Source organism: Centruroides vittatus, unplaced genomic scaffold, assembly GCF_030686945.1.
Source record: "Centruroides vittatus isolate TY-2023 unplaced genomic scaffold, ASM3068694v2 contig_680, whole genome shotgun sequence".
Classification (NCBI taxonomy): domain Eukaryota; kingdom Metazoa; phylum Arthropoda; class Arachnida; order Scorpiones; family Buthidae; genus Centruroides; species Centruroides vittatus.
Window position 1 is genome coordinate 1,803,106 of NW_027122427.1, and position 24,485 is coordinate 1,827,590.

Genomic DNA, 24,485 nt, shown 5'->3' on the forward strand with positions numbered 1-24,485 from the left:
ATAAAAATAATATATAAAAGTAGCGAGTTTAAATTAAAAAACACACACACACACATACACAAAAATAGTTTTAAAAAATGAGTTCAAATTTTCGAAGAGAAATAGCAATTTTATGGGGAGAAAGAAAGAGAGAGAGAGAGGGAATGTTTGTATGTTCGGCTATCAAATTCCCGTCGACGAGCACGTGCTCCTTTTAATCACGCCCTCTCTTTTCTTGTGGGAGATGGCTCTCATGTGACCGCCTGACGTCATAGGCGGTAGGTGGTTCTCCCATAATTGACGGGCCTCAGTTCGTAATACGTCAGTCGATGTTTATACTTTCATGTGCAGCTGTTGATGTCTCATTCATCTGCTGTTTTGAATATGTTAGTTTGTCGGCATCTTTAATCCATTTTAAATCTTTAAGCTTTCATTCAGATGTCGAGCGTGTGTCACGATTGCACATTTGGAGCAATGTCCCCCCCCTTTTACTTTTAATCAAAATCTTCAGAAGGACCGTTACAAATCTCTGCAATTTAATTTATTACATGTTTCAAAAATTATAGAATTTACTCTCTTCTCTATCTCTTTAACTACATTTATTAGTCAATGATGATTAAGAAAGAAATCTTTAAAATTGAATATATTTATAGGAATTCGTGGTTCTATTAAAATTTTAATGTAATCTATCGATATTTTACATTTAATAGATTAATTTTACTCTAATTTTCTTACCGCGAATAGATTCTTTATGGTGTTTTAGTTACTTGTAAACATCGTACGTGCCTCCCATTAAACTAATGTTTTCTTGTATTCTGATGTATAAAAACGAGCTTAATACCTAATAAACTTATTTATTATGCTAATATCTCTTTTATTTTCTCATAAACAAACGAATAATTGAAGATTATATGTTTATACATATTAAAAAAAACGAAGCCTTCTTGCTGCGTGAGGAATATCTTCCCAAATGCTTTAGTGTTATCTTTAACGCTCTTTATTCTTTCTTAATAATTCAAAAATAACAAAGTTCTAAACTCTGTCTTCGTTCTTCTAATGTTCAAATATTGACCAACACGCGACACGACTATTATTTCTATAAATATAACCTATATAGGCCTATATATTATATGAATAGCGTTCGATGTTTTAACGTGTATAAATTCTTTACTTCCATTAAAAGTGAGGCCAAAATGAAGAACATAAAAGACAAGGACAAGTGACGATGATTGAGTTATGCTAAGGTCTACCGATCGATAATTAACTTTTTAAATGTTTATTGATTCCTCACAACAATATATTATCATAAGGATAATCTACATTATGCACAGAATCAGTTGGGTAGAACTTAAAAAGTGTGCAACCGAGTTAAAATTTAGCAATTTAAAGACAATTTTGCAACGTTTTCTTTGTAATTATTTAGTTGGAGAAGTTGAGAATGAACGGCACTTTCAACTTTTATACTACAAGAAGATGGTTATAAAGATTGATAGAACCAAATTGGCCTTCTAAATCGTCAATTAGACTCTTAATTTTTAAGAAAATACCTCTTTTTACGGGTTTGAAATAAATCTAAACGCGTTAGAGCGAATGGTTTATGGAAGAATATATCGTTATTTGTGCTCTACACGTCAACTCATCCTCTGAACACGCTTAAGATTTAACTAAATTGGCCTCCTGACCTCTTTCGAGATGAAATTGTTTAGCTTTACAAATAGTTTGGGTATTGAAAATAGGTCTTCAGGTAAATAGGAAGGTTTAAAACACCGTAAACGATAATTATTGAACTTACAAACTGTCATAGCACTTGGCAAGCGTGTAAAGAGGTGACGATTTTTTCCGGATTATGTCAAAGCCAAATAAGTATCATGGTTGGATGAGCGAATCTGAGTGGCTGTGTCAGCAAACAATTGATTCTCTCTCACCACGAATTCAAACAGTGATATGTCTATCCCACACACTCATCGTCCACCTGGTCTCTACTTTAGTCACACCGCAATCCTATTTTGGGCTCTAAGAGGATAAATCGTACTCTAAGTCCTACAGCGGGAGATGTGACAACGGGTGGCCCAGGGGTCGATGTCCAGAAATCGGTCAAACACCTGCTACCAATAAGGTCGAGATAATCCAGGTGCGCATTGTTGTGTACCATTTCAACGTGTACTGTACTGTACAAAAGTATACATTAGTTTAATTTAGTTTGCATGATTTTTCTATACTTAGAAATTCAATTTTTTCACGTCAGTATGCTAATAAAATTACAGGATTTGATGCTAAAAACTTTAAAAAGTTATTTTTCTAAACAGATTTCTTATCGTATTAAATTATTTTAGAGTAGATTTTGCAAAATTTAACAAAAATGAATGCTATCTTTAGGCACAGAATGCCTTAATATATTACAAAATTCAGTTGCAAAGAGACTAATAATAGTTTCTTGTGAGTTGTTAAACAGACAAAGACAGTAATTTCAAGGATTTGTATCCTTGCCTTTGGCTAGTTAAAAATAATAGAATTTGTCAAGTTCCTTTTTTCAACAGAATACCATTTTCAAACTGAAAGATAACCCTAAACTAGCCTACATTAGCATTGTGTTTAGTGAAAATAGTAAGAATAAGGCTAAGTAATACATACTTAGCCTTATTATTCTGTTTTCAATATTGAAAACAGTTGTTTCTTCTTCGAATTGCACATTTTGTTAATCATTCAATATAGAGTTTTAATTCAGTAATAATAATAATAATATTTTAAAATAATCGAAATTTCTTCATTAAAATTTACAAAAATTATGATGCGGTAGTTTGATTTTAATTTAAAAATATTATGTGATATTAATTAAATATACAAAATCACTAAAGCTTGAATTAGTGTTCGAAAATATGGTTTATATATCCAATTCGAGGAATTGAAAGCTTATTCAGCTCTTACCTATTAAGAACAAAGACTTGGTTATTTCTCTTCTGTTAAACAACTTTTTTGACTTGTTTAATGTGTTAAATTATTAATAATTTGAAATTTTTATATTGTTTTAACATAAGATCTTAACTTTTTAAATGTATTAAAAATTAATTTTGAATTTTACAATAGAAAATGGCGCATAAAATATCTGATAAACAGTATATTTTATGAAACACGTTTTTATCTATAACACTAGCCGTTTTGTGATATTAAACACCGCTAATTTTGAATGATGAGTGGTACAAAATGATCCATTTTATATAATTATATAATTTTATTCGATATCCAAAAACTTAGGGCAAAGTATTAACAACATTGTGAAGCATCTATGTATAGAAAATAATATGCATATTTATTTATTATTTTAATTGTTTAAAACGCTTTTTCAATAACGAGATAGTTAATCCCATAATCTCATTTCGGATCTTTTAATGGAGATTAATTCTTTAGCAAGATATGTCACTCGACGCTGTTAGACGTTTTCTGTTCAAATTAATTGATTATTAATAAGGATGAAACGATATTTAATTCTCTTACACGAAAAGTATTGTGCAATAATACGAGTAAATTTATTGAATGCGGTTTATCACGAAGGAACGAACACGGCTTTGCGTTATATGAGTGGTACTGTACCGTACAGTACGTATTGAAATGTAAAAAAGTGGCGGATTATACTGGATTAACCTTAACAAATCCTCTTAATCATGATTAGTAGAAGGTGTTTAAAGATATATAAATTTATTAAGAAGTTAATTTTATATAAAGCAAAGCGCACGAAGTTTAAATACTTGTAAGCAAGGAGGAGAGTACTGCATAAAATTGAATTGCAAATCGAAACAATATCGTTTATAATATCAGAATGTATTTGCATTAAAGGATGGTATGTAGCTCTATCCATTTACAACGAAGAAATTGCATACGCTTGACTGAAAACTCCGAGTTTTGAATTCGACTTACAGCGTAACATAAGAAAGGTATCGATCGAATATCAGCTATGAATTACGTCGCAACAACAAATAAACAAACCCTTGCATAGAGAAAGAGACTACAATAGCTTACTTAGACGTCTAAAGCATCTCATATTAATTAACGCACGACTTGCCTTCTATCTCATTACACATGTATTTCACGATAATTTTATTCTCGGACATTCTATACCTGGCAGGCTTCAAAGTGCGACCAGATGCACGCAGGGTAGTCATGAGAAAATTTATAGTGGCAGCTAAAGCGCTGGACATCCACCGACCCACGACGACCACTGCTGGGTGAAAAGTATTGCACGTGACTTCTGCAGTAAGCGCAGCACGCGCAGACAAGTCAAGGTCGCATTCGGAGAATGTGAGCAGTGCAAGGTGCGCGTTGCTTTCTTTTTCTATCTGGAATTTCGTTTCTTATTGTATAAAATCTTAATCGAATTTCCTACTTTTACAATTTACTAATGGATTTTAAACTTTATAAAATTTCCTACACGTTCCTACCGATGGAATTTTTCCTCTAAACTTAGTTGATATTAACATAAGCTACTCACTCCCTTATCTTCAACCGTTTTGTTTTCCGGAAACGTCTACTAACTGAAGCCAATTCTTCATTTTAAAATAAGGCACTTTCGAAGAAGAGTGTCACAGGATAATATATGAGATCATAAATACTATTCAAGTGACTCTCGAACGTTTGTCTTTTCTGTCTAGCTACTTTCGGAACGGAGCCGCAATTCTGCTTTCAGAATAGCTAAATAACTCGACAGATTAGTTTTAAAAACTAAAAACAATTTTATTAATTAATGGACAAATGTATAAAATACATCCAGTCATTTAAATATGTAAATTAAACCTAGTAAAGTCAATGATTTTGTATGGACACCGAGAGAAATTTCTTCGATTTTTCTTCTTTTTATGGTATTATTAAAAGTAATTTTTAATTTAAAATACTTTATAGACTAAATATTTTATCAAATAAAACGGTAAAGATGATATAATTTATATTATTTTTCCTTTACATCGCGCGAAAAAGAAAAAAAAAAAGACATCTGCGTAGGCCTTCGAGTGCCACAAGTGCTTAATGTAATTTGAATAACGTGTCAATAAATGCGGTACTTAAAATATAATATTAAAGGCAGAAATTTTAATAATTATATGGGACTGTCCTTAAAGAAATAATATTTAAAAAAAGAAGTTTAGTATTTATAGAGCAAGCACATGGTCAAAAATTTGGCTCCACGCCAGAGAGGTGCTTAAATTATAGAATGGTCAGCAGCGAATCTTCCATGCTACAACCGTTTAACAGATCAAGAACTAATGAGATTTCATCAATGGACGTAAAATTCCATCAATGAAGAAAAAGTCATCAATGAAACCCATCAATGAGTACATCAAAAATCGATTTAGTTGGGAAGCAAGGGATGAAGAAGGGAGGGAAAAATCGAGCAAAGAAGAGTCGTTTAAAGAGAGGGAAAAAATAAAGGGGGGTCACAATTGCAATCCGGTGGACGAAGAGAAGAATACTGTGTTAATTAGCAGCCATTAAACCACCGACTGAGAGATGTCCGACTCGGTAATAACAGGGCAGAAGTCAAAAAAGGTTAAAGCAGTCGAGCAAAAAACAGAAGAGGAGTTAGACAAAGAATAACTTGATAGCAATTTCCATAACAATGGCTTAAAAAAGAAATAATAAAAAAAAGAGCAGGAAGACAGGAAAGCAGTAAGAAGAGGGGGGCTGGAAAAAAAGTAAAATGACGGCATATAGATAAGAGGAAGCGCGCGTGCTGCACGAGCCTCACGGGAAATGACGTCAAGAGTTAAGAAACAATGGGCCACGCTAATGAAGAGCTGCCTACATTGCCGGCAGCAGAAAATATAACCGAAGCTCAACCCTTTCTGTTTTGGTCGAGACTCGGTTTTACGAGTTTTATGTCGTAAAAGTGAAAGCGCCGTTGGCAGCCTTACCAAACTCCTTCCCATTCCTGGTTGTAATTGTTTATTTTATCCGTTCTGTAGAGATAGGAGCCATAGCCCCAAGCTCGAAAGGAATTTGGGATTGATGGCAAACTACAAGCATCAAAGTATAGTAGTCTGTCTGTATGTATGTTTGTATTAATAAAAGAATACAGATCGACAATTCCTTCCCCCTTCCTTTTTCACCATTCAAAAAGCAAAGCGCGGGGTTTATGAAAAATGGATAAGTTTTTAAATCAATGCTAGTTTTATAATCTTGTATTTTTCCTTGAATAGAATATAAAATTAACAATTCCAAACATCCCCACCATTTAAATTTTTATCTAAATTATTCATTTGTATTCTTTTAATTTTTATATTTCTTGCTATTTCATTTTATCTTTCTGTTTTTGTCGGCGAGTTTTCTAACGAATTTTTCCTAAAATTCGGCATTTTTCTTTGTAAAAATCTCTTGCGTATGTTTATAAATTAACTACAAAAGTGAGATCAGTATTCGCTTTTGTGTCATTAACCGGTTATCAGCTTATAAAACACGACTGGTCGCTTGAGAGTTGCGCTTGATTGACAGCTATGTGTAGTTACGCAATGTCTTGTCTTTGGATACAGTTGAAAAGCTACATCTGCTCTAACTCCACATAATGATAGAAGAGAAATGCTCTGGGTTATAATCACCACAATAATCAATAAATTTATACATGAACATTCGATTTCAATTTCAAATTTCACTCTGTTCTAAAGCACTTTTTACGCAGGCCTACCTTACGGGGTTATATTTTTACGTGGTTTAATATTATTTTTGTTAAATTTCAAATGGCAATTTAATAAATTAACTGCATTTCTCGATTTGTAGGCGTGAAATTCAGCAACGATGATAAATCCAACCTTATATTTTCAGCCTTAATTATTTCTTTTATTCGTGAGTCTAAAGCTTCAGGCTCGTCAATCTTAAGCAATTTCTACTTTATATAAAGCCTTAAGCCTTTATAATAAATTATACATCACACATCTTAAGCCTTACAAAGGTTCAAAATTTGGTCCTTTATTCAATCAAGTACTTAAATCGGTTCTATTTTTATATATATTAAGCCTGGAATTTGTCAAAAATGTAGACTACATTTGGATCTAAAAATTCTACTTGTTATTCTAGTTCCTTTTTTCAGAAACGGTTATGAAGGCTATTATTAAACTGTAGCCTTAAATTAAAGGAAGTAACTGGATATAGAATTAATTTTTAAGCAAGAAGAAAACATACTTTTTATAATTTATTAATATTTAAAAGGATACTACGGTATAGAGATTACCTAAGGAGGTTGAAAGAGGCACAGACTTCGCGCGGTATATACACGATTTACTCAATTTAAATCCTTTGTTCCGAGCTTAAAACGAAATAAAACGGTAAAGAAATACATGTAAATCGTGTCTAATACAACAAAAAATCGATGGAAAACATTAAAAACGGTGTTTAAACATCAGCAAACACGCATTTGGTATCAATTAAGATGAAGCCGTAGAAGAGAATTATAAGAAAATCTCTCGATTGTATAAATATTAAGAGGAAGTTAGTGACAATAAAACGACCGTAAAGATACTTGTCTGATGCTTTAGATTCCGACAGTCATTTTGAACGTTGTAATCTGCCTTATATTTTGATGATATCTTATATCAGCAGTATTCCTTTATGTCATTTTAATAGTCTCCACGTTAATATCCGCAAGGATAGACTTTTCCTAATATTCTAATTCGTTGAATAATTCGATTTGGTCTCGTTAAATCTACATAAATACCTGTTAAAGACTTATTAAAACCCTTAACTAAATTCGTTTTACTCGTATAGATTTTATGTCTGGCGATTGGGGAAGTTTCGGATTTTTTTTTTCTTTCTATACAGCGTTACCGACAGACCAGGTTGAAGCGGCGGCCTGTAAAATGTATTCGAAATTCGTTTTATCGTATAGATTAAAAGAGTATCTAACGTCTAAAAACTGTAAAGGTTCGGGCTTTCTTTACGGCGTTACGGACAGACAAGGCTAAACTTTGTCGTGCGATTTGTTCGGAAGATGTCGAAATTCGTGTGTTACGCACGCATTTAAGCGTTTAAGATGTACGGAAGAGGGAGAATTTTCGGTTTTCTTCGTAGCGTTACGGACAGACAAACCAAACCTGTGGTATCTTATTATATTACGGACTGTTACGAGTTAATAAAACGATCCGAAATTTGCATTTTTCGTACATATTAGAGGAATTTAAATGCTTGAGACAGATTAAAGGGAGGAGAGGAGTTTACAGACGGATCAGGCTAAGTCTGTAGCGTTTTATAAAGCGAACGGTTTATTAAAAATGTATAAAAATTAACATTTTCTTATATATGAAACGAATTTAAACATTTACGAGAGATTGAAGAGGGGGTAAGAAGTTTCAGTTTTCTTTATAGCGTTACGGACAGATAAGGCCAAGCCGATGGTGTTTTATTAGACGTATTGATTGCTGCGGCGTTTCAGTATAATACGGTTGAATCGACAGGGTGGTTTCGTGATGGCCCGAAGGTATTTCAACAGGAGGAACACAAAAGGGTGAGGGAATGCAGCTACCGGACAAGGTATAGCTGGGGGCGACATCTGCAGGCGCGTCCCAAAGACCTCAACCATCAATTCCATCCATGAACCACTCTCCGATCATACAAGCCATCATTTATAGTCAAGAAAAAAATCATCTAAAGATTTTTCTATACACATTTTTATCACGGGAGGGGGGAAGAGAAGTTACGAGCGACGTATTGACCAAATACACAACTAGCAAACGAGAGCGCGCCATTAGATTTTTGTAAACGATTCCAGCTGCTGCTGATTAATTATAGAAATTCTGACCGAACGCTTATAAAATACTTTATGTCACCTTCCTTTCGTTTAAATCGATTCGAGCTCCAAGATGGGATGTATCAGATTTGGTGGAATCGCGTTAACAAGCGAGAGTGGAGAGGAGCGATGCTTGCTTCTGATAAGCTTTTTTCTATCCCCCTCCATCCCCCTTCTTCTTCTTCTTCTGCTTCTTCTGCTTCTTCTTCTAAAAATCCATTTTCTTTATAGATAAAAATGAACATATTAAATCCAAATCAAGAAAAAAAAATATTCGTGAAAAAATTTATTTATATTAATATTAAATGTATAGCTGATAAAGAAATTTAAGCAATTTTTAAAATCGTTCGTTTGTTTGTCTGTTCGCTGATGATGTAAAAATGTCAAACGATATTTATTTTTTGATATTTTTTCTGTATATTTTAGACTAAATTTAAAATTTTTTAAAAATGATTTCTTTCTTTAAAATTTGGCCAAATTGTCGCTCTACTCGTAGTTTATTTATATAAGATATTCCTCTTTAATTAAATTATATTTCTAGTAAAGTTTTCTAGAAGAATTTTCAAAAATCACCTTTATGAGAACGTTTTCGTGTGCTTCTAGAACGTTGCTTCTAGAGCTTATTATTGTTGAAACGTGTTTAGAATATTGAAACAACGAAAAAAATAACGAAATACGTGTTAAATATATTATACGTAAGGCTTTAACGCATACATTACTGTAAAAAAAAAACTTTAAAAATTCGTCTAAAAATACATAATTTTACAATAAAAGTTACGCATAAATTCACGAATTTAAGCAATGTTTGGAGTTTATTGCCCTTATACAAAAATGTCGTCTATTTATTTATTTATTGTTTTGTTTTCTTTCAAATTATTCTTGTAATTATTGCTTTGGAAATTAATTTAAATAGCCTATTATAGTTAAATAAAAAGCGTTTTGTTTAAGGTAATCTTTGTACGCTTCTATCTACATAATCAAGTTTGATGGGTGCTCTAGAGGCAGGCCACAATAAGGTAGGGGACCTTTGAAATCTTAGTTGTTTAAACCCTCTTTGGAATTGGCAGTAATGACTTATTTAAGACAAAAGTTTGTTTGTAGAATTGACAATGTCTTTAACCGAGCAAGCAGGCGCCCAGTAAGAATGTAGTTCGATCAATCACAATCAAATTCTTTGTTTTAGACAGAACTAGTTGTTAGTTAGAGTGATGTTTAAGGCATTCTCGTGTTTGTGTGTATGCGTGTGTGTGTTCAAACATCGTACGAAGCAACTCTCCTCCTCCTCCTCCTCCTCCTCCTTATTCAAACCAATAGTTTCTATTGATATAAGTCTCATTGTATTCATTATGACGATTCATCGGGTCGGAAAAAGTGAAATTGTTTCATCAATATGGTTTGTTAGTTTGTGGCTAAACACGTTAATGGCATTCGTTATTAAGGTGGATAATTAACGAACAGTTCATAAATCAACTCTTATGCGCTACTTTTTGGGTATTGTTGCTACAAATTTACGTTCTACATATAGGAAACTCCTGCATATTTTTAGAATATGGAACCTTAAAAGTGGAAAATAATGATAGAAATATCATAATTAGTTAGTTTTAACTGAGGTAAATACAATAAAGACTCGTTCGTTACATAAAATTTTCACATTCGAGCTTAATTAGTGGGCCTTTTAATGGGCTTCTTGTGCCTTAGATAATTGGTGATAGAGCCTCAAAGAAACTGGGATATTTCACGAAATTATTGATGGATTTTCATGAAATTTGAAGCAATATTAACTATTTTATGTAGATTTAATGTAAAATTTATAAACTGGATCCTTTAACGCTTTGTAATAATTAAATTTTCATTAATTTAATTGTTACTAATTAGGCCTACTGATAGAAGTTTCGATCTGAAATTATATCGATATTTAGAATTATGATATAGATACTAATATTTTATTTTAAAAATAATAATTAAAACACTTTAAAAATATCCGTTTTATATTTAAAAAATTGAAATATAATTCATAAATTAAGTTAGAGAAGGATGCTCAACATGAAATGTATGACACACTTCCAAGGATTTAGGATCTATACAAGGATTTATCTAAGCTTCATTCATCTGAACAATACTTTATAAAAATATATATATATGTAAGAAAATATGGAATTATAAATAACTTTTAACACGGTAAAAAGATTTTAGATGCACTTATTAACTTCGAAATCTTTAATTTTATAGTGCAAGCTTGAATATTTGTTAATTAAATGTTAGAATTTTTCTGTATATATTCGTATAAAAAACACATTTTACCTTAAAATATTAATTAAATTTCAAAAAATTATGTAAATTTTCGGTGTAAAACTGAACAGAAAGGATGCAAAAATCTGTAATGTAACGCTTCAAGTTTTATTTTGAGTGCTAGAACGTTACAGATAAATAAAAATCTCCATAAAAAACACTTACAAATGTAGTTAGGCCTATGTATTTTTGTAAAAACACTACATTGTTAACACAGTTAAACGATAATTATAAGATCGAATCAATCGAAAGTTTAAGATGAATAATATTTAATAATAGTACTAGCCCCTATGTACGTGTATTGCGTGACCTTTGATAACACGTGGCTTCACTTGATGCAGCGAGACAACAAAATGCAGTCCAGACTGTAGACGGCCTGCAAGACAAAAGAGTGAAACGCTTTAACGGTTGCCTACCACCGATGGAGCAAGAAGAACAAGCTGCACTCCATCACACGAACCGAAATTTAGCCACTGGTTAAGGGGAAAAAAGGCAAGTCAGGCCAAAGGGGACAGGTGACCTAGATTTCGACAGGAAGGGTACAAAGTTCTTGGGGCTAACCTTTCACCCCCTTGTCGGTGTTCTTAAGTTGTTTCGGGATACAAACTCCAGCTGGGAGATGTATACTAACAGATTGCATCCACTTGTGTACAGCAAAACGTTGTAAATTGGCTATCTTTTCTTCTAGATTTTAAAGAATTAAATATAGAAAAACTCGATTTTTTCCGCGTAAATTAATATATTTGACATTCTGAAATTATTTTTCGATAGTTTTATATATCGTATCACCTCCATTATAACTAGTCATCGAGTCGGAAAGAGCGAAATATTTATTTCTATAGATACAGTTAGCTCATGATTTCCAATACTTCTCGATATAATCAATTAACGTGTCAAAGAATGTTCGAAAGAAAAATAATAAATTTAGACGCATATTATAATAAATAAATCAAAAATATTCAACAAATTTCTATATAATGAATAGAAAGAATAGCCTATAAAATCAACACAGTGATTCACAGTAAAAACTAGGAAAAAAAAAAAAAAGAATAAATAAGTAATTTACAAAACATATATATAAATTTATAAATTTTTCTATAATTTTAATAAAGTTTTATGCATTTTTAGACGCGTGAAACAAGTTAGAAATCGAGTTAAAAGGGGGGATGCGTTTGTTTTCACTCAATCGTTCATAAGTCAGGCAAAAGGACAAAGACCTATTCCACGCAATTACAGTCACTCTACCGAGAATTAATAACATCGACGCCTTTCTTTCGTATATATATATATATATATATAATCTTTTTTTCATTCGTTTCTTCATCATCTCACTTCGCCATTGTTTCGTGGTCCTCGTCGAGAAGTCTCTCGTGGCGAACAGATACGTTATATATATTAGAGAGAGAGAGAGAGAGAGAGAAGAAGAAGAAGAAGAAAAAATAAAAATAAAAAATAAAATATATATATAAAAAAAAAATTATTCGGTGGAAACTTAATTTTTTCACCTCATCTCCTTCTACTTTCTAATGGAGTAATCAATGAGGCAGTAAACAACGATTCGCCTCCTCCTTCTCCTCCTTTTCCAACCTCTTCCAATCCGCGCTTTGATGGAAAGGCGTGCTTTTCTACTCGATCTCAAACAACTCCAAATTTGTTTCATCAATTTTTACATATTGCGCCATCTAGTATTGATTCGATGCACTCTATGAAACGTGTTTCAGCCTCCCGTTTCTGTTTTTTATATATTTATAGAGAAATCTAGTTTGGGGAAGTGATAATTTAATTAGAAACTGTGACGTTTCGTCGAGATGATGCTGGCTTCTAACTCTGTTTTAGTCTATGGATTTTAAGCGTATATGCTTCATTATCTTTAAATTTTAATCTAAACCTTCTAAAAATGTGAAATACGTGTAAAAATTTTATAATTTTCGATAGAAATTTTCAAAATTTTGTATGATTTTTATACGTTTTTCTAAAGCGCTTACTTACTGGCATATATTAATATATTCAGCTTCGTGCTGACATGTTCGCGGCAAAAAACATACACATTAATTAATATAAAACAAGATTATAGCTCGTAAATAATTTGCTAAATGAAAATTTATCTGCTTAAATTTATAAAAAAACAGCAAAAATCGGGGTTGAAAATGAGGAATAGTTATTATGCAAAATGCTAACTGGTTAGCTAGAAGAATGCAACCTTACTCGATGTAAGCCTATAAATTAAACTTAAATTTATAAATTACGAATCTCTTTTATTAAAATTCCAAACTTCTAAATCATATTTTAAGCTTATAAGTTACATTTATACTTAAGAATTAGAACACAGGACTCGAATTACTATGTTGCAACATGCTGTAGGAAGTTCTCTTGCCATTAATTTCCAACAAACTAACTAAATTGAAGGTTTTTAAGTAAAATTAGATTAAGTTTATTGCTTAGGATGTGATCTAAATTAATTCTTTTTCTCTTTTTACTCAGTTCCTTTCGGTTACAAAATATTTGTTCCGGATAACGCAATTAATTCGACTGTTTCGAGTCGTGTCAAACCTTAGAAAATGACGAGTTTTAATTTAATTTCTTTAAAAATAAAGAAATTTATCGAAAAAATAAAATTTGTAACTATCTATTTGACTTTATTAATTAATAAATATTTATTTTGAAACGAAAGTTTTAGAGTATAAACGAAATGATAACACTTATTACATTAGAAGAAACCCGTTACTTACCCAAATTTTAAAAGATAAAATGAGGAAATTGTCTAGAATTTCTTATAAATAAGCTCTAGAATTTTATAGAAATATTCTAGAGCTTATTTTAACAATAATTACTATAATAATTTAAGAACTTGCTCTTAAAATTAGGCTCTAAAATACATTAAACGGCGTATTTTAAAGCCAAATTTACAACAAAAAATACTTAAATTTTATTTAAATAAACTCTATAGTATTTTTTTAAATTAAATTTTAACAATAATTAGTAAAATAATTTTAAAATTCGCTTCAAAAATTAGGTTCTAGACTGTTTTAAAATATGATTATTTAAGCACAGTTTCTGGAAGATAAACTGCTCCAGAATACTTTCTTTGAAAATAATTTATATTTATATTTTCTAAATTAATGAATGTATTAAGGCTGTTACAAATAATTTAAAGCTTGAGATCTTAAGAAAGAAAGGAGAAAAAAAAAGAGGAAAATAATAATTTACTATGATAATTATAGCAGTGTGTCAATGATTGTTGTTTAAGAAAACGCAAATTATTTTCCTTTACGCCTCCCTCTTACAACCTGGAAAGTTAAAGTTAATTTTACAACTTCGTAATGAAAAACTGGTCGTTTGTATAAAGTGCGGATCAACTTCCATTAAGGCACAAAGTGTATTTAAGTGTAGAAACGTTCCTTAAAATTACCCCCTTTTTTTATTGGCTGTAAACAATAAAAATTCTTCTTCCTTCTTCTCCTTTTTTTTTATCTATTTATATCATTTAAGTAAAGAAAAGTATATATATAAAGGGGGGAGAGGAAAGATTAATTTTAAATCTCCTAGACATACCTTTCAATCAGTGACGTGTCGCTAAAGAGACTTCATACGTAAAACGCAAATCAAGGGGATCCAACATATTGTGTCATTCATCTAGCAACCCTTAAGCTGGTGTGACGCGTTTGACAACTGCGGAAACTTGGTGTCAACCGTTATTATCGAGAGAACACTTGCAGTGAGAAGAGGCGCTCAACCTAGATTGACATCTATGGTTAGAACTAACAAACCACCTGACAATGAACATCCAATCAACTTCAATAAAACAAGACTAACAAGTGACAAACATATGCCATGACACATTTACGACGATTCATGTCGTGGGGTTTTTTAACCTCTCTAACTTCAGTTTGCGATTTTCTAAATATGACAAACGAAATCCTTCTCCTTCTTAGTTACTTTCTTTCTCTCTCTCTCTCTCTCTCTCCCCCTCTTTTTTATATATTATTTTAAATAAAAGTCACAACTTTTAACCTAGATTTAAGAGGATTTTTTCTTTTTTTTTTCCTCCAATGAAACGTCCAAAATTCACTGAATTATTCTTAGATTTGATCGCTTCTGAACACGTCGTGTTGACATTATCTTATCGAACGTAAAGTGAGAAGTATCGGATGCGATGCGCTATACTAAATACACACTCGAGTTGAATTTTAAAAGGTTTTTCTTCCTTTTTTTTAATCTTTAAAAATTATCTATTGATATAATAATGATATATAAATTTTTTTAAACAGTTATCTTTAACGGTAAATCATATTTATGAGAATATAGAGGGAATGAAATGTTTGAAGAGAGACGACATAGGTCATAGTCGTTGCACAACGTTATTAGACTCTTCATCGTTTTCACTTTAATGGTTCAACTACATTATATGCCATGGCATGTTGCCAGATATTCTACGACTAAGTGCAATCAGGTGAGCTTGGCTATCGAGGTGAATCCCTGGAGAGAGATGTTAAGTCACTGCACAGAAATTATAGGGCTACAGATATAATTCCGATCCGTTTTGAAGGGAAGCGTAATAGATTGAGCCAAAGTCCATCACTTTTGGATAATCCTCAGCGACTATTGGGATGATCTTTACTGCGGAACCGATAGAAATCTCCTGTCTGACATATTCGTTTCTACGTCCTCTAGGCCTGATTTTATAATAAATTTTGGTTGAAATAAAAGGAAAATTTGAGACTGTACGTAAAAATTCATGTTATAATCTATTAAAATGTTCGAAATTTGTTAATTTTGTGATGTAAATTGTGTTACACTCGACGATTTCTTTATAGTTAGAAGCTACCGTGTCTTGTGATTCGTGTAAATTTTGATGGAATTTTTCGAAATTTTAGGCTAAGATTCGTTTAAAATTAAATATTTTAACGCTTTAAAGTGTTTATACGATCATAAAATATAAAATTAGTTAATTTTTCCAATGACAATATCAGTCTTTTTGACAAATATAAGAGGAAACTCTCTTTACACCTCTCCTCACAAACTTAAATATTACAAATTTAACAGAACTTAAACAGAAAATAAAACTACGTTTAACACCCGAAGTTCTTTTGTTTTTTTTTGTAATTGTAAAATTTCTCCAGCATTTCTCCAGCACCGAGTTACAGAAAGATCAGAAAACTCAAATACTTTAAACTGGGAGATTGTAAAATAAGCAAGGGGTCAAGTCGAATTCTCGAATTTACTTATATTCGATTATGATTGATGAGAATTCAACACCATCGCTTAACAACTTTTTGATCAGCCAAAACGGTCAAAGATGCTTAAGAAGGGTGGAGCCATTGGGTCTCTAAATACTGATGTGTCTGCACGAATATTGCTAGAACGAGTGAGTGAGTGAGTGAGAGAGAGAAGGAGAGAGAGAGCCTAAGCGATGATGGGAGGGAAAAATAAGAACTCCTAGTTACTCAATCAATAATGATGTCTGTGCTCTTAATTCGCAATCGATCTAGATTATGACTCTCCGCACTTATATCGAAATGTATTACAATAGCGATCTCCTGCCTGGATCAACACTAGCAACGAGTAGCCTAACCCCATTTAATGTTATTCTCCGAGTTAAAAACCTCTCCCGCATGTTTATCTCCTACCAAATTTTTGTAGATAAATTATTAAATTTATATTCATTCGCTCAGTTTAAGCGGTGGAAAAGTCAAAGAAAAATCTGCAGTAAAATTAAATTTTTGGATAAAAATATATGTAAAAATAAATAAATATATATTTTTTTAAATTAAAAATATATTTTTCTTATTTAAGTAACACTTATAAGCTTAAAAATTGGATTTTTAAGCTGAAATTTTGGTAAAGAGCAACCGAAGGAAGGAATTAAAATGAAGGTTTAATTAGCAGAATCTTAAGAGAAACGTAACATTTTGTAACTCAATATAGCAATTATAATTAAGTAATGTTATTTAATAGCCTTATAACAGTACAGTTAACGTGTTAACATAAGAATATTATACAGAATATCATCAGAGAATTTGCATAAATATAACATTTTTAAAGGCTCATATATATATATATATATATATAGAGAATGGAGTGATAAAAAAAGTTAACAAAATAAAAGATTTAGCATATAACTTGACCAATTTTCGTAATCGAACTTGATAGATATTTATCACATAATCTTGTTTCCTAGATGACGGAATATATCAAGTTAAAATCAATCTGTCGAAGCGAATGCTCTCCTTCAGTCAAATATTAGATAGCATCTGCGATCAGATGAATATCTAGTTTGTGATCTATCGAAAAAATATCGAAAAAATGGTGAAAAAATATTAAAAAATAAACGTTTTATAGATATTAAAAAGAAAGAAAGAAGAAGAAAAAAAAACAATTTAAACGATATCATTAGGAATCGATTAATTAACGGAAACCTATTGTTGTAATATGATTAATTTTTGCGATCTCTCTACCATAACGGCCGAAATCGTTACGTTTTGCAAAATTTATACATATTTAATCGAATATTGAGACGTTTTTTAAAGTAAAAAATCCGAATTTATTAGAAAAAAAGATTATTTGAAGATGGGTGTAGCCATATGTTTAGATATTCACGTTTTTCTGGGAAAGGGTAGTCAAGCAGGTTGTTTTATGAATTTCGAAGGACGTTGGTTTTGTATGTGGTATGTTCACACGTTTCTATAGCTCTTACGCTATCTTGAAATATTAATCGTGAGATGGTCGTATAGATTTCTAGGCTTATTCGAATTATTTTAAGTAAAAAGTACGGGGAAAAAATACTTTTCTGATTTACATTACATAATTCGGCACGCGTTAACTTTTCCGGGCAGCAACAGATTGTTGTGATAAAAAGTGGCAAAAAAACGTAAAAAATATATTACAAACCTCGTAAAAATTATATGTTTTTTAAATTGTTGACTATAAAAAAGCCGTAAAGACGCTTGGCATGTTTAAAAGTTTAAATAATCTACACGAGACGGGTCATTATAAATACGTAGGACGACCTTCTACTGTCAATATTACGTTGATATGTTTTATAGATGTTATATTTGTCAATGGTAGTGTTAAGTAATAACGACAATGATATGCTAGTATGATTTTTCAGTCGGTTGGACACGTAAGGGATTATTTTTCTGTAATATTATTATTTTATCGACAATTAACTTTTGTTTTTATCATTTATTTTCGATCGTCTTTATTAAAATCGAAAAATCTTTCATACATTTTATAACCTGCAAATATATATATAACATGCCAACTTTTTCACGTCATTTATTCTATAAGAAATGATAAAAAATGGTAACATATGGCCTTATATTGCGGAAACACGTATAAAATCCATATCTTCTCCATGAAATATTGAATAAATGAATTAGGATATCGGCTGTAGGTGCTTAAATTTTCACGTTGTGTATCTTAAGTCGACTTTGTTTACGTCCCGTTCGGACTGGGAACTGAAAAAATTCGAACCCATTTCAACATTATCGGGAAGTACACTCACTTTCAAAAGTATTCAACTTATATACGTTCATTTGTTTCGTGTACGCTTAGATAAACAGTCGTCCCTCCTTCACCTGTCATAACAAAGGATTTTGTGCAACTAAAGAAACCAACATTTATTATCCCTTATGGCTTTCTGTCACCAGAGAACGCTCCGTCGTAGATCAATGTAACAATTTTCCCGCCAGACTTTGCCACTTATCAAGTCTTTAACTTTCACACCAGAAGGCACGCATCGAAGCTACTACGACTTTACCAAGGCCTACGAAATTGTACCCTAATCCTATTCACCTATACATCATACGTCGAGGCATTTTTAAACTGGCGCAACTATTATAAACGATAGTGGAACCACTTTTACGAGTTTATACGAAAATTCGGTTCAATTTTAAAGCTTAAATTTCCATCTAGAAGTTTTTTTTTATGTATAGGCGTGTATATATTTGCATCATCTCTCGGCCCCGTATGGCAGCGGTACACACCAGGAATGTTTGGTATGTGGCAGAATGCTGAGTTTGCCCGATAAAGTGGCCGAGTCCCGAGCTGGAAAATAGAAAAACATTCTGGCAAGGGAATGTTATAGGTTCCTTCTAAAAATATCTGTTATAATTTAAAGTTTAATTGTATAGAAGAGGAGGAAGAGGAGGAAGAGGAGAAGAAGGAGGAGGAGAAAGAGAAGATCCCTTGCTTTAGTAAGAGCCAAATGTCGAGTCATGTTATGTCGTTCAATGCTTTAATCAATTAAGCCAAATGGGTAGTGGCAATTTTACAGTCAGACGTCACGCTCTCAAATTGAAGAAGTTAATCGAGATGTAAAGATACGTGCTCGAAATGTGGTATTTCGGTCACTAAGACGTTTTAAAAACAAAAAGACAATTGAATTTCAAAAAAGTCGAAAGTCTGAAGGTTTTTGGATTATGTATCGAATGCTAAATTCACAACAAACATTTCTCACGTATTCGATTTGCATCATTAATTGCTTCAAGAACGTTTGAAACAATGGAACAATCCTTTCTCATTTATTCATCGAACGTCGCCGAAATATATGCGAATCTTCAAAACATGTAATTTCGAGGAAGTAAAAAAAAAACGTGAGGAATTTTTATATTTAAAAATATGATCAAAATAAACGATCCTCTTCTGAAGAAATTGCTCAATTAAACAGTTTTCATCGCCCCCGAAATATTAACGTTAAAAAAAAAGAGAGAAGTAACGCGCGAGGTGTGCCGTGTTTTGGTAACGGTAACGTCACGAAAGTGGCTCACGAGGATTGTGTCACGCGAAGTAACGAAAGGCACCTACTTGAAAAAGTCGTTCCTGCAGTAGAGTTTTCCGTCTCTAGAGAAGCATTTCTCGGTCAGGTTACATTTGCACTCGCAACATTGGACACACTTGGCGTGCCACGAACGGTCCAGAACGTGCAACAGGAAACGGTCCAGAATGGGACGGTCGCAGCCCGCACATTGCACCATCTTCATAATGTCCGGAGAGCTGAGTCTAGTGCCAAGTAGACGAGAGGTTGCCGGACCACCTCCGACCGGTCCCCTTTGGTACACCGCTGTGCCCTCCGTTCTGTAGTAGATATGGTTGTCTGCCGTTCTCGTTTGGCCGAGCTAAGTGGCTCTATGAACACATTTGGGCCTAGTCCCGCCGGCTGACATGTTGCGAGAGGCCAGGTGAACGTTCTCTCTAACAGTCTTGCAACGCATGCACACGATAACGGTGAGTGCTGTTTTCTGCGCTACAACGACCGGCTGAGGGAGAGCGGGTAGCCGCGATCCCACAGCTTGTCACACTATCCCCTGTTTTGTTGGACGTTGGGACGGTGGGGAGGAGCTTGGCACACGTCGATCAAACGTCGTTATGGCAACACGGAGGCGGGATTTGTTGCCAACTCTTTACTGCCCGATCTCGGAAAGGTCTGCTTACATCGCTTCTGCGTCTTAGGGCTGTTGGAACGTGACGTCAGCGCGCGAGGCGGGGAATTCTCACGTGATTCCTACGTCACTTCATGATCGGCTTTTAGCCTATTTAAGTTTGTTTTAATTTCGTGCGCCGTTCGAATTATGCAAAAACGTAGATTTTGCGAGCGATTTGCCATTTCGACGCTCTACGATTCCCGTAATAAAAAATAAATTTTCGAAATTAATTCGGGGGGAAAAATTACATATTTAAAATAATAAATAAAACAAACACTACGTTGTTTATTAAAGTTAATATTTGAGCAGAAAGGCCACCCGTCCCAGAAAAGTACGTTTGGAGAGCGCATTGAAACGTCTCGAATCGATAAGAAGAGGATATAGTAAGTGCTTAAAACCGTTCTGACACTTGACAAACAGTTGAAAAATCATACAATGGAAAGGTCTTAAGTGGTGGAGGTCAGTACAAAGGTCAATCAGTGACCTCAAAGGGGTGAATAGGCTATGACCTCCAATGTTATAAATACCACGAGTCCATCGTTGTATGACTGACAACCGAAGCTGCTGGAGCGTAACGAAAAGCTGCCGACCACACGCCGACAACCCCTCAAATCATAGCCACTACGTAGGCGGCCTCAAGCTCATAACAAGAACGAACCCGACTTTTTTCCTTAGATTTTACTTTTTTAAAATCGACATTCCTCTCCTCGACATTTTTATTTATTTATTTATTTATTTTTTATTTCTTAACAATTGATAAAATATTCTTTAACTGATGAAATATCATATTTCATCAGTTAAGGGGTAAGAAATACGAAATTTGATCACGTGTGTACGAATTTTTTTTTCTTTTCTTGCTTTCTGTATTAGAAACATGTGGTTAATTTGACATTCTCATTTAGAATTTTGATCCGAAGCTCAAACTCAATTTAAAATTTTTTTTAATTTATTAATTAATTTTATAAATTTATATTTTCGATAATTTATTTCATTTAAAAATTCGATTTGATCCGAAGCTCAGTTTAAATTGATTATTTATACAATTTAATTTTTTTTTAAATTTAATGACATTATTTATGGAATTAATTTCATTCAAAATGTCCAATATTTTGAATTTTTATTTTGATCCGAAGCTCAACTCTAATTCTAAATTTTTATGTCGAATTTTTATTAACTGTCTAACTTAATTAAAAATATTAATTATATAATTTAAATTTTCAGAATTTCAGATTGAAAATCTATCTTTAAATTAGCTCCTCGATAATTTTAATTAAAAGTAGCTTGAAAATGAAACGTTTTTTGATCATTATTTTACTTAAATTTTCAAAAATTTCTCTCGAAAATAATTTCTAAATTACTTCGGAATTCATATGTTAAATTCAAATTTTAACTCGAATTTTAATTTTAATTATAAGTCAATTAAGAAAAAGAAATTTTTAAACCGAAATTTCCAATTGATTTTGTACTTAAATACCAGATTTTAATATTTTTTTACCTTCAAAAAAAGTATAGAAAAACACTCGTTTAAACTCCTCCAGCTTAAGGTTTTAATTAAATTTTGGTTCTTAGTAACGCATTGAGCTAATATAGAGAATTTTTAGCTAAGCAGCGGTCATTTTTTTGGGGGAATTTTTGCTTAAAATTCTCTTTTAAAAATATTTTTAAATGATTAAATATATTGCAATAAATTTATAATGTAATTTATGTAATAACTGTAAAAAAATTAAATTAAAAAATAGCCTCAAATTATTGATTAATTAACTAAATATGGACCGAAAAAACTCCTCAAAATATTAATAAATTATACTTAAAATACAAATTTAAGTTTAGAGAGAAATGCATACTGAATGAGATCGAACCCACGACTTTTTTTTTTTTAATAGGGAATGCTTCATTTACAGTTAATATGAGGCTGTTTTATGTGGATATGTTAACACTGCGAATGCTCTAATTATCTCAAGGATACATCATCTACAGGATACAGTTAAGTGTCCCATTAAGTGAAGAGTGAAGTGTATGTTCTTACAGTATTTGTCTGTTAGCCAAGGGTTCAGGTCCCGCCCTGAGGTCAAACACATGTTTCCCTTTGAATCTTGCCCTCTTTCTTCGATTGGAACACGTGGTTTACACATTAGAATTTACAGTTTGGGCGTGCTAACAAAATTAGTCTGTCTATTATCATATACGTGTCTAAACAGCTAGTTAAACGGTATAAATTGATTCATGTTTGTGGATTTTAAACTTATGTTACAAATTTATAAATTTAAATTTAAATATTTTTATAAAATATGCTAATTTAGGGGCGTAAGTAGGGATTAATATTGCATAATTAATACCATATTATGAATTTATCGTAAGTTTAGTAGGCTCGCTTCTACGCCTTTTCAATACTCAGAGGCTACTCTATATTAAAAAATGAATTAATTTATCAATTCCTTTCATATGAAAAATATATATTTTTTGATACAAAATTTTATAAATTATACTCTAATTGAATAAACATAAGCTATTTTAAGGTTAAGTTTTGCATGCATTAGGCTGTGTCTTGAATAAAATCGAAGTTTTCTTTAATAATATTAGCAAATTATTTTAAATTATGTATATAATATCATTTAACGTATATAATTTATTTTAAAAATCGTAAAATTTGTCTCAGTAATTAGAAAAATATTTAAAAAATTAGTTTAAAAAGCATACAAACCTATACAGAATATAAGAAATTTTCTCCTTTCTACCCATGAGAATCGACATATAAATAGGTAAATTTTTATTTAAAGTATTTAAATTGTAATTAAGTAAATATAAACTAATTTAATAATTAATTTTGCAAATATTAAGCCAATTAAACTATATAAGATAAAATAAAATTAAAGTTTTCTCTATAAAAATATTAACAAATGATTTTTAATTATATATTCAAATATTATTTAAATGTATATTATATTTTAAAAAATCATAAATTTATCTCAGTAAATGTAAAAACATTTTCGTAGACATACAAACCACACAGGATATAAGAAACGTTACTACTTTGTACCCATGAGAATTGTTATATACGTATATATATACTGTAATTAAAAATATATTAAATTTAAGTTAATATATATATATATATAATCTAAAAAAATAAAAAAATAATAGGAAAATCCTTGAGAAAAAACTGGTTTTTTTTCCCTTCCTGTACAATGAGGAGGAAGATGAAAACAACTCGGGATAAGAAAGTAATTAATGAAGATTCATCCTCGGGGATATCCTGTTGCTATTACTTTGATTATTTATAGAAGTTTCAAAATTGAACTCTAATTTATTCTGATTTAGCTGAATAATATTTTAAAAAATATAATAAAAATATGTGTACTGGCAACCGTAGTAATTCTAATGCTGCTTCGGATCAAATAACTTACGTTTTATTTTTATTTTTTTATAAATAAAATATTTTAAATTTTCATTAGAAATATAGGCCTATATATATTAAATCTTACTATATTTATATATTAGATTTATACTTAAATAAATTTTTATTTAAATTCATTATGACCACTCCATTATCTGTTGTATGGTACTGTGCGTTGATTCTTACAGCTTCTATGGCTTATTATTTTTATAATTTATTTTAAAAATTTTATATTTTTTACTCTATTTCTGTTGTAAATAAATGGAATCTCATCAAGTCGTGCTCTGTTATATTGTATGTACCTTTAGATAAAGTGGATTATTATGGGTGATCCATTTAACTATTACGTGTTAAATATGTTTATATTTATCCACATTTGCTAGTTATGATTCATTGATTATTTCGTGGATCATTACACTCGATCCACTTAGTAGTCTCGTTATATTTCTAGTTATTTAAGCAATTATAATTATGCTCTAAGATAGATCCACAACGATCCATATAATAGAATTATAAGCATTTTGATGACAGCAGACAGTAACGTAAGCAAACACGAGTTAATATGTGGATCATTATAGCTGTCTATATAAATTAATTATGCTTGCTGTTGGAAGATACGCAATGATTTACAGTACTAAGCTAT

At 31.6% G+C, this 24,485-nt stretch overlaps 1 protein-coding gene across 3 annotated transcripts in view; it reads right to left on the reverse strand.

Annotated features, from left to right (window-relative positions):
* LOC136980150 (LIM/homeobox protein Lhx5-like) overlaps window positions 1-20,423 on the reverse strand; it is a 73,598-nt gene extending 53,175 nt beyond the window's left edge. The window contains exon 1 of one of the 3 annotated variants that reach the window (XM_067276193.1): window positions 19,832-20,423. In XM_067276193.1, coding sequence (XP_067132294.1) covers window positions 19,832-20,007 — 176 coding nt within the window. In that variant the 5' untranslated portion in view covers window positions 20,008-20,423. The remainder of the gene's footprint in view (window positions 1-19,831) is intronic. The other 2 variants (XM_067276192.1, XM_067276195.1) reach the window with 2 other exon arrangements.
* Window positions 20,424-24,485: the final 4,062 nt, after the last annotated feature.